At 44.4% G+C, this 12,246-nt stretch overlaps 1 protein-coding gene across 3 annotated transcripts in view; it reads left to right on the top strand.

Moving 5' to 3' along the window:
• The window catches only part of sano (CABIT domain-containing protein serrano), a 135,266-nt gene that overhangs the window by 95,035 nt on the left and 27,985 nt on the right, over window positions 1–12,246 (top strand). For 2 of the 3 annotated variants that reach the window (XM_018029904.2, XM_026816269.1), the window contains 2 exons: window positions 5,840–7,658; window positions 8,068–8,263. In XM_018029904.2, coding sequence (XP_017885393.1) covers window positions 5,980–7,658; window positions 8,068–8,260 — 1,872 coding nt within the window. In that variant the 5' untranslated portion in view covers window positions 5,840–5,979 and the 3' untranslated portion in view covers window positions 8,261–8,263. Of the gene's footprint in view, window positions 1–5,839; window positions 7,659–8,065; window positions 8,264–12,246 lie in introns of those variants that run through there. The other variant, XM_026816270.1, reaches the window with a different exon arrangement.

Below are 12,246 nucleotides of genomic sequence, written 5' to 3'. Positions count from 1 at the left end.
GAGGAAAAACGAAACATTTTCCTTAGCGAAAACCTTGGGATACCCTGTCTATGTAATTAAAGTCTAATTGAGATAATAAATGAATATCTATTTTTGAAACCAAGTATATTTAATAATAAGTAATATTAATTATCGAAATATTGTGAATTAGTGCATGGCTGCCTTCTCTCTCTCTCTCTCTTTCTCTCCTCCATCTTCTGTTCTCCGTTTTATCGCAAGCACCGGCCTCCTCCCCCTTTCCCTTTCGTGGCTCGCCGTCACTATCAATAAGTTATGTAGCGGCGCACGTGCGCGCCTCGCTAGTAGAAGCACAAAGCGCGAGCTGGAAAGCCTGGATAGATCTGCTAGCTACCGTTCCCGTAGCGAGCACCACTTCTCGTCGACTCCTCGAGAGAGTGACCGCAGAATCATCGTTCCGCCGGTGTACTCGGTCCCTGACAGCCTTTCCAATTGTGCAAGCCCGATGTAACGTCTCGAATCCAGGTGATCGATCCGTGGAATTTAATGCCACCGTTTGTTAACATCTGGTTAACACTGTGTACTACCACGCCGAAGCTATTTGTCCTTTTCATTGGCGTAAAAGTTTTTCGGAAACCCGAAACTTAGTAACATGGATATTAGAATGCGTTAAGATCTATCTAATTATGAATTTACTTTTGCTATAAGACGTCTTTGGTTATTATTTAATCGCGTTTTGTATGTAACAAAATAATTTACGTGAATAATTCTGAAGACAGTTTCAAGAATGCTTCACAATATTATTCCTAAATTATTCGAAATAGAAGGTATTTGCATAGTCTCTCTAATCCCGATTGTTCGACGCAGGAGATATTAAAGAAAGACAGAAAGAGGAAGAACACGAATACGTGACAAGTACTTTGCGCTGACTTAATTAAACCCGTGGCTACGTTCTCACGAAAAAGTCTCGCTTTCTTAATCCAATTTCGCGGCGCATTAATCTAATTATTCCTGCACACGTATAACTTCTAACGTGATGCTATTCCGGCCGTCGCAATCGCCTGGCAAACTATCCTCGACGTCAGGTTTAAGAGGAATTAAGCTTGATATTAATTAGAAATCTTTGATAACCGAGCAAAAAGTGCTCGATAAATCTGCGAGATTACGAGCCGTATTAAAAATGTAATACATCGTAGATAAATTCTAGTACGGAGATGCGATTTATGTAATGGAATATATTCAGATCACCGCAACACGTCGTTGCAAATCAGGATGATCCGCATCAACGAGGTGTCACGTTTGGTATATTTGAAGCTCGCTCTCGCCAACGACCGTTTTATAAATCATTATAAACGACGCGAAATTCCAGTTCCCAAGCGGTCGAGCAACGGGAATGGATTCATTAACTCAACCAGTTCTAGCGACACCGCGCGCCAATCGGGATGCATTGTGAACGATGCTCGCTGCGTACATTTGCTTTAAAATTAAACTTCATTAATCGTTGCGTTTATACCACAAAGTTGGATAATAATGTTCGAATTACAAAAACAAATAATTATCTTCACATAGACTTTAAAATTTTACGAGCTGTAAGATCTCTGCCAAAAGTTTAAGACATGTAATAAAAAGCTGTGTCCAATATTNCGTTAATCTATAAATTGTAATTCATAAGAACTAATTTAGGGAAGGCAAGAGAAATCGAATTAGCATGCTTCTATACTTTTGCAGAGATTGCACAATGTATAGACTGTTGCATGAAACTCAATCATCCTCATAGCTCAATATATTCAGACACTGATTTTTGTAGACGTGTCGCGTGCTCGGTATCTCGTTTACGATAAAAGCAGTCGAGCTCGGGGGAAGGGGAACGGGTCACAGGGTCCCGTGCGTTGTCGCTTTTGCACAGACGGTGTCGAAATCCGGCAGAGGGAAGACAAAAGGATCTGCGGTGGTAGCTGTGTGGAACTGAGCGAGCAGCGGTGAAAGCCAACCTCGGCATATAGGTATAATTCGAGGGCACGTCGATAAATCAGCTTCGAGCGCGCGCGCCAGAATGAGACGGGGTCGAATCCGTGGGGTTAGCGAGACCGACGAGGAGCGTTGCGACACACGTTTCCAGTTGTGGGCGTCCCGCGTGTATCGATCGTGATCTGTCGATATTCAATTGCTGCGACTATTTTTAATCTGACTATTAACGGTGTCTGGCAATCAATTTTTTAAAATATTGTTCACTTACACAGCCTCGAAATTATTTGTTCTACTACCCAATTTATTGTTATTGGCTTTTATAATAGTATAACTCTGTTTCAAGTATGAACTGTGATTATACCTAATCATGATATCTAATCAACAAGTATTTCAATTACCACACAGTTTAATATCGATGTCTTATTTTCTGCTACGATTGCAACATTTTTATTATAGTTCTTATTAATATACAATTTAACAATTTGATTTATAACGCAGAACATGCTAAATAATATCCGGGAAATTTCAACTTGAGAAAGAAAATGCAGCATTCTAAAAATAGGAATTGAAAGCAGTGAAGTGCCATTTTCCACGGTGACAAACCAGCGCGAACTAATTCTCCCGGCACGCACCGAGAGCCGTGTAACAATAAAACATTATTACGATTAGACGGCGTGTTTCCGAGTTTGCGACACCGTTCGCAGCCGGGGTCGTAGGCGTTCTGCCGCCGCGCCGTTGTATATCGTCATCGAGGCTGATAACTATCGTATAGAGCCGGGCCACATCGAAAGGGAACTCTACAGGCCGCGAATCTTTAATCGTATTTCAACAAACGATATCTGCTCGAGGAATCTTCTCGCCCTTCTGTCTATCTATCCCTGGCTCCTCTCGATTCATGGTTGGTGCCATTGTTCCAATCCTTCCCGAGATAATTCCGAGGTACTGTTACATGTACATACGTGGAGTATTTGATTGGATGCTCTCGTTCGATCAGATACATTTTTCGATCCGCTAGGTTCAGTTAGAATTGTATATTGCCAATGATAACGCAGCTGTTGCAACATATCTCTTAGAACATCTGATATAAAACCAAGGAAATAATGTTGGAATGACATAAAACAATAGAACGTGTATCAGTTTGATTTATACATCCCTAATTGATTAAATCATTTCATTTCCTCAGATACATTGAAAATAATAGTTCCTGAAGTATGCAAACTTTCGTAATACTCCATTCACAGTTCTAGTTCTTCAAGTAATTTGCTCGATTACAGTTTCATTTTTTTTCAATAATATATTTGAATGTATGAAGTGGAATGTGCAAACTTAAGCCACGTCATCAATAATGTTGCAATATATGATTAATATAAATATGTAAATTGTATGTACTATAAATCTTGTTGACGTGTACCAAATTGTTTCATCTTCTTCGTCGTCAAATTCGTTTTATTTTCCATTTGATTAATTGTATAATAAGTCAGAATGTATAGTAGTGTGACTTTTTACTGGAAAGTCTAAACTCGAGAAACGAGGGAACGATGTTTCGTACACACGAGGCTAATACATCCTCCGAGGAAGATGTCTGAATGGTTGAAAAGGGGAGAAATTCCTTCGGAACGGTACACTCCCATGGATTCGAAAGAGGAGGAGGAGGAGGATTTGCGTGTATCAGATATACAATTGCCGCCGTCTCTGTTCCCGTATCGCGTAATCGCCTTATCACGAGAATACGCACGGCTCGAACCGAAGGAACTTAACGGTTTCCTGCGTTCGATCAAAGCCCTGAGGTACTAGCAGCGAGGCACCGTTGCCTCAGGGAGGGAAAAACACCCGATACAAATTTGCATCGGGTCGCTTTCATACTCCGCACTGCTAGAGTATCTCTATACTCTCTGTACTCGTGAAAGCTTCTTTTCTAAATCGTGTGGTAGAAACCTACTGTGAGAGAAATTCCATGATATGGGGGGGAGGGAGAGATTGTAACGAAGTACGTACTTAGAAAGATCCTCTGTAGATACTACGGTGAAACGGAAAGAGAAATAGAGTGTCGAAGCACAAAGGAACACCATTTAAGTGAGGAGAAAGGAGAACAGAATCTATCAAAGAATGGATTTTTGAGAAACATTGAAAATTTATGAAATACGATAAAAATTATGCAACGATCTAATGTACGCACCTTCGATTATTATTGTATAAATCTATAAAATTCTAATAATGAAGTACGAAGTCGAAGGAGCTAGTGTGTGTGTGTGTGTGTGTGTGCATGCAGGACAGGAGGAGTGTGTCGAATAACTTCCTAGAGGCGCGCCTGTCACGACGCCCCGGGTCATTGGTCACCCCGGTGCTTATCTACCTTGAGCCGTGTTGAAAAAGCCCCCCTTTCAGAGAGGCGACGCGAGCTGGTTTTTCACCGCGCGATTTCATTATGCCCTCCTCGATTCGCGTACGTACGCTCTCCTCCCTCTTTGAATGGGCCTTTCACACTGCAGCTGAGCGATACATCGCTAGGGTCACTTCCGTGTGGTCGACTGGATTAAGAGTTTGATGAAATTAGCAAGATTAGGAAATTATTTACTGGCCGCCGTAACAAAATTACTCTACATTATTTTATCCATATCGAACGTATTGGATCAATTGCTTCGACCCTTACACTGTATCTGTTGTTGTTAAATTGGCAAGAAGATAATTCTGGTTTTCGCAAATACATAACGTTATAAAAATCGAAATTACTTTCTTGTCAACTCAATAATACATCATTTTATTCGGCATCTCGTTGTAAAACGTGCAACCAGTAAACAAATTTACTATTAATTATTGAAAAATCAGTTTATTTGTAATGAAGTCTTACCACTTCAATGACTACTTCTGACGATCGTGCCAAAACACGATTGACAAATTTAATATACGTTTTTGGAACAATCTTTTCTCATACACACACAGTTTCACGATATTTGAAAATTTGAAAAATTCAATTGGGTTGGAATGTAAAAACGAAGCGATAATACGCGTTCGTGACCGAGAAGTCGAACTGGAACGGGCCGTGATCGTGGGCCCGTTTCCCGTTACTTCCTCGTGGGGCCCGAACGCGGCGCGTAACATCGGCGTAACCGGCGATTAACGCGGCCAACGTGTCTCAAAAGGTCTGTTACCTAACGAATATGCACGTACCCGAGCCTGGGCGGTGCCTCCTCGACGATTGTTTCGGATTTCACGAATGCATCGTGACCAGGCATCGCGTTAAAAGCGATTCCCTGGGACGAATTGCTTCACGGTTCTGTCGATCGGCATCGAAATTCCACGGTGTCGTAACGCGTCTTAGAACGGGCCTAATCCGATAAAAGTGACGCTTCCGCGTTCTAACAATGCTAGGCTGTTTCCTTTTACGCTTTGAATGTCTTTATATTTCATGGCTAGACTCAGGATTTCATGCATTTTACAGAGAATACCAACGCGTATAGCAAGAGTATAATTTCTTTATTTATCAAAATACGGGCTTGTAAAACCCATTGTCATACAATAATAAAACAAAGATAAAATTAAATATAAATAATAGTATTAAAGTAATACACATCGCTATTTTTTAAGATAAATCTAATCTCGATCTGTTTTTCCTACATTAATGTTACAAAAACTTCGTTTCGCACAAAAATCTTATTACTTCATTAAGATTTGTATGACCCGTAAAATTTCTGCCGAAAGTTTAAGACGTATAAGAATAAAAATCTGTGTCCAATATTTGAAACAATGAACTCGCAAAATTTTTAAAATCTTTTATTAATATAATATCTAATAACTGTTGAAATTTCGATGCTTTGTTATTGTTTTTATGTAAAAGTTCATACAACCTTAACAGATTTTTGCATTGAATAAAGCTGACTATTAAAACGTTCGTATTTATCGATTCGGGTTACAGATGGAGCATAGAGGCGCGGCGTTCGATCAGCAGGAGTGCCAGTAGCGGGAAACGATCCTCGTAGCCCTGAGGCGGGCCCTCGATCCTTGGCGGGGCCCGTGCTCGCGAGCGAAGCTGGGCGACACAAAAGGAACGCCGCGATGGCCGCGACCGATGGTCAGATCGTCGTTGCGGCGGCACGCTGGGCCGAGGAAGCGACGTACCTTCGCGAATTCGTCTCCAAGTATCGTCTGCCGGCGGTGATCAAGATCACGAAGGGCCAGTACGGCGGGCTGGGCGTGCCCACGCTCCCAGCGCCCAGTCTGCAAAGCACGGCGCTGCTCGTGTCCGCCGGACGTCGACGGAAGATCGTCGCCCAAGCCGTCAAGATCAAGGAGGGTCGGAGAGTCGTGGGCGTCGGGCCGAGATTGGCGATCCCCGACTCGTACGCCGGCTACTTCGAGATCCTCAGCGAGGAGGGCAGAGCGGTGCGAGGCATCGAGTCTGTCAACGAGCTCTGTCGAAGATGCCCCGAAGAGGGAGCTTTGGTCCGCGAGACCGTACGAGGCATAGCTTGCAGAGTGGACGACGAGTCGGGCATCGTGGTCCCAGAGGGGACGAGGACTCTGGCAGCCGGGGAGACCATCGTCACCGTTGGAGAAGTTAGCTTACCCGGTCGCGGGAGATTTCTTCGCTGCGTGGACTGTCGAGGGGACAGCGTCCTTTTGGGCATGGAGCAACGAGGACGCTTCAGCGCGTTGGCACGCGAGGACAACATCAGCGGCGTGCACACCGCGCGGGCGTTGCTCAGCAAGCGCCTGCCACTGACCGTTCGATTGGTGCACGGCCAGCCACCGAGAGGGTTGAAGTCGTCTTCGCAGTTCGTACCCGAGTTGAGGCTGCTGTCGACGTTCGAAGAGGAGCACGTTTTCGCACTGCCCTTGCAGAGAGACGGCGCGGCCGTGGCGTTACCCCTGGCTGCTCCCTTGAAGCTGGTGAAAGCGCGGAACGAGGAAGCTCTCAGGTCGATGCAGGAGTTCACGAGGCTGGTGGAACGCGCGTCCCGTCTGGTGGCTGACGTGGCGGACCGCGCTCACGTGCTAGACGGGAGACTGGGCGAGAGCAAACCCTCCAGACAGAACAGAAGCGGCTCCGGTTTTCTGAGGCGGTCTTCGACGAACTCGGACAACGCGCCGCTCCACCATCGGAATAGCACGAGCCACCATCATCATCACCATCACTATCACAGCAACGGTCACCAAGTCTCCGGACACGCGGGTTACAGGGACGAGAATCGGGTTCCACCCTCCGCCTGCACGGAGGAGTACGACGAGATCGATCAGATCTACGATTACGTACGCGGATTCGCGCCGCTGCCGAAGAGCGTGAAATCGCCTTACGAGAGCCCGTTGCCGGTCGCGCAGAGTTCCAGTCCTCCGCTGACGCCAGTCACGGTCACGATCGCGCCTCTGTTGGACGACAGACCGGAACCACCGCCCATCGAGACGATACCGACGAAGAAGATCCAGGCGGAGAAGAGGACGAGGCGCGCGGTGAAGGAGGCGCCGCAGCCGAGGCTCGAGAAGCCACCGCTGGCGAAGCTCTACGTGAAGAACAGCGGCACGCAAAGGGGGCGCCCGTTGATGAGGCAGAAGAGTGCGTCGCCGTTGAAGGAGACGCCGCCTGGGTATAAGGGCGGCTCGCCGCTTTTCAATATCAGATATAAGAGTCTGACGAATCTGCAGCAGGCTATGGAATTGGACGGGACGCTGGACTCGAGTCATTCCGGGGGGAGAACGTCAGGGGACTCTGGTGCTGGAGCTAAACTGCCGGAAAAAAGGTAAGTATTCCTGTTCTAATCAAATTTATTATCGAACAGTAATTTTAAGGATGTTGTGATTATAAGGCAAAGTGATTCATATGCATGTCTCAATTTCTATACACTCGCTTCTTTTCTATAATTTTATATGTAATCTTTGAGCCGATCAGTAGAAATTGTGTACGGAAATTGGGACATTGCCTACATGGCAAATGTAAACATGATAATAAGGTGTACAGCAACGCGATTACATTTAAACGATTCTTTCATGAATATGCATGATGAATATATTAACTCGCAATGGAATCTTGAATAATTTAACATTAAGTGTGATCATACAAATTGATAGAAGGAGTCAGATGTAGAATTTATATTAATTAATGATGAAAGTTTTAATTAATTAAAGACGAGTTTTTGTCGTTCGTTTTAGATCACGGCGTTTGAGTAGACCGCGCTCGCTGACGAATTTAGTCTGGGAACTTCGCGGTGGAAGCGGGCTCGGTTGCGCGAGACCGGAAACGCCTCCGCCCACCACCACGGCGCCGCCACCCCCTACTAAATGTGGACCACGTCTGGCTGTCACCGTGGTGGCACCCCGACGTGTTGGCACGCTCTACCTCTAACTCGTAAGTATCTTCTTTCCTTTTCTTCGCTAGAATCACCGAAACGATCGACGAATCTCGTAATTGATAGAAACTTTACGATGCGTTCTTAAGTTTCATCTTATTTGGAGTCAACGATGCTTCAGATTTATGATTTTCTCTTTAATTCTTCCCCGTCCTGCCCGCTGATGAGGCAGAACAGTCGCTTCTTTAATTAAGCACGCGTTCGTGTTTGTTCATAGTATAAGGAGAATCGTCGTTCGATAGAATCGGTAGTTGTAGTGTTACGCGGTACAGGAACAGGGAGGGATAATAAGGGAATAAAGACAGTGGGGATACGTAACGTCATCCTCGCGGTGTAATAGCCCTGGTTTGCCTCGAACTCGGTCCGTGCGCGGAATTAAACGAGAGCAGGTTGAACAAACCGTGGCTTCCGGTCAGCCGCTTCACTGTCGTCTGCGCCCAACACGCGCGTATTAACGAAAAATTACGATCACACTCTCTCCGGTTTCACCGGGATCCAAGCAAGGCTGTCCACTTCGTTCACTCTTTGATCTGGGTTAGCTTCTACGAGTGGTCGTGGAAAAACGTATCACGGAGGAAGTTAGCTTGCATGTTTTTTTTTCTTCCCCCTGCGAGCGAGCGTTCCCTTTGCCGAGCAGGAGGACGCTTAAGGCCAGCGTTTCCTGCTTAATTAATTAACCAGGGAACGAACGGCGTTCGCCTGGTCTTCTCCGCGGCGTTTCGAACGGCACGGGGAGAGACACACCTGGTAATTTTCAACTGTCGCGGTTTGATTATGCGCGAGCACGAAACGCGGCTGCGGCTAGCCGCAAGTGACAAGCGAATTTCAAATAGAATGCTCGAAAAACGCTCGCCGAGTCTTGCAGACTGGATTCCAAATGAATTCGTCGTTCATCGTTTATCAGTATATAATATTAGAATATCAGTTTGTTATATTAATTTTAAATTAATTTTTAATTCTTAGAATAATTGAATATCGAGTATGTCTATAAAAATGTACAGAATATCAAAAGTTGCACATCACAATCTTCAAATAACAACAGAAATTTGTAGACTTAAGTAACATTTTTTAAAATGGCGCTGTAAATATTTTGTATAAAAATCCGCAGTATGCTTACTATGACAGACAGTGAGTTGGCATTTTTTTTGTAGAAACGTTTTCATTACTGCGAATGAGACGCGTATGTAGGTGATTGTTATATGGTTACAAAAATGTTAGACATAGCACAGGGCAGAACTAAGTGAGATGCAACTATACTCGTTCGCTAAGCACGTGAAATCTGGGTGGTGCTGTTCCATGATTGATGAGTGGGAACGTGCTGGATTTGTAATAGGATGCTGTCGAGGGTAAAGTAATACACATATCGTGCACGTCCGTTTTTGCCAAACTTGGCTCGCGCTCGTGCGTTCCCTCGACTCGCCGTATATATCTTCATTACGAAATTGCATACTCGGAATAACCACCCCCCCTGTTATTATATAATTACAGGATCTGAGTAACTTGAATTCAGGTTGTATCAAAGCCGAGACGAACTCTGATGAACGAAGTACCCCTCTGCCTGAACAAAGACTCTATTACATTCCGAATCTAATGATAAACCGTATGGGATGATAGATTCCTCGGAACCATTTTTTCTCCCATTGATTCCCCGATTAGCATAAGTAGAGACGTGGTCACGAAAGCGATGATTAAACGAACCCTGAAGGAGGACGTTTCCACGGGATTATGATATCGAATTCGCGTGACGGCCGATAATAACCAGCTCGTGCTTCCTCCTCTCGGTCCATGCGAAGTCTCGCATCGGAGAATTAATAAGGGAATGAAAAAAGAACCGGACAATGCGATAGAGACGCCTTCGAAGATCATACCGCGTCCCTTTGATTGATGTCGGATTAACTACCTGCATTTACTCCACTGCGATCCATCTTTCCCACGTAATCGCTCTCCTCTATTTTTCTTTTAAAACCGTTTATCCGTAGACTGCAGATTTTTATGCAAAAACATTTATGGTGTCGGTATTAAAAAATCTGTTTTAAATAGATATCCTTTTTATTGTTTATAGATTGAAACATGCATACAACTTTTAATGTTACATATTTTATTTTTTAAGTTCACATTGCAAATTACATTATTTTGCATGCAAATTGTCAGTCTTAATAATTATTCACAGAAAGTATTCAGAAAGTCTGAAACGTGATATCTCGTTGAAGCACGAGTCTTCATCGAAGAGCAAGCTCTTATTAACATCGACCAGTAATCCATCTAATTCAAAAGCATTTGATAGATGATTAAGTATTGGCCGGGAGCGACGCGGCGTGGACGTTGATTAATATCAACAAATTCGCTAGCTGCGCCCGGGGCGGTTTCCAGATTTCTGCGAACCGGCGATGCAAATTGCCTCCGGTCTCCACCCGACGATGCGCCGCGCTCGATATTATTGATCAGGATCCCTGCTTTCGCGCTTCCGTTTCGGTCCCGTCGACGCGATGACCGTTAAACGCCGGACTCGTAAACGACGCGTAACTATCTGAAAAGCAACTATGTTGCTTGAGAAGGAGAACGGTAATCTCCGTGATGATTGTTTATTGAGGAAACGCGGTTTGAATCGGCTCATTATCGGAAAAAAGCAGTCGAGCGCTCGCGGGTCGTTTTGTTCATTGCGCGAAGGGAAACAGAAAAACTCGTTGCAAAAGAATATAGTTTATCACACGATTATGCTAATAATTCTGTCACTCGTGTAATCGCGTAAATTAGGAAGCGACGAGGAACATGATTGAAAAGCGGACTCACTCGAATTGAGGGAAATCTTTGCTCCTGATTTTCGATCCATTTTGCGATCGGTGCTAACACGTCGGGTGTAGGGCAGAATGTCATTGAAAATGCGCGAGAATGGGTTTCTCGCAATCCTCTGTTTACTAGCCGTAACGCGATACGAGAGGCTACGATGGGGCTATTCTGTAGCATGTAATCGACTAATTAAGCAATTAACTCGTAAACGATCGATGTTCCGCCGTACGGGTACGAGTGTCTATAAAACGATTTTATGAGCAGCCCTATCACGCTCGCAATAATTAGTCGGACGATAAAGCAATCGCGTTGGCGCTAGCTCTGTGATTCGTTAAGTGCAAACGAGAATTAGAAGTTTCAGAAAAACCGGAAAACGTATTCCTTTATCTCAGAGCACATTTAAATTCCAGTTACTTCTTTAGAGTATATATTTCCTGTACCATTCGAAATGAGAAATATAATAATTAATACATTTCAATAAAAAAAAATATGAATTTTCATGAAGAGTAAAAGATTTGTACTCTTAATTTAGATTTTTAATTAATTAACATGGAACGTCTCTGGATTTAATTTTACATATTTTGTTTTCTACTAGTTTTTAAAAATTTATAGTATGAATAACGTAGCAAGTTATAGACTTTCTTGATAATCTCGGTACGTACCGAGAAATCGGTTAGAAATGCACTAATGAAAACGCGGGTCAGAATTGAAGGAATCGACAGACGTGTCGCAATCCCGAGGCATCCTCGCAGCTGTGTTTTCACTCTTGTGTTACCCGAATTCATGCATATTTATCGCGTTACCCGGCTGCATTGGATGCAAATTGCGGATACGAGTCCCGGGGCTCGTTACCCGGTGAGCACAGCTACACTTACATGTAAATAGGAGATGCATAGACGCACGCAGACCTCGTCTCCCATTGTCTGCCCACAGTAGATGCGACCGTCGCGTCGTGGCATAGTTCACGAGTGGCTCGGTTTCTCCCTTTGAGTCACGCCACTTTTTCACCCATTTACCAGCCACCGATGCGATGCACGAAGAGGAATGACGGGGGGGAATGGGCGAGAGGAGGCTGTCCACCTACTGAATTTAGAAGCTTTCTCGCACGGAGTGTAGGCGAGATCAGGAAGCAGTTCGGGAAGATGGTACCGATTCTGTTGTTCATCAATTAGTCTGATTTGATAGCAAGCGCGAG

Source organism: Ceratina calcarata, unplaced genomic scaffold (genome assembly GCF_001652005.2).
Source record: "Ceratina calcarata isolate Rehan_Ccalc_2016 unplaced genomic scaffold, ASM165200v1 scaffold501.2, whole genome shotgun sequence".
Taxonomy (NCBI): domain Eukaryota; kingdom Metazoa; phylum Arthropoda; class Insecta; order Hymenoptera; family Apidae; genus Ceratina; species Ceratina calcarata.
This window is presented reverse-complemented; position numbering and strand designations above follow the sequence as displayed.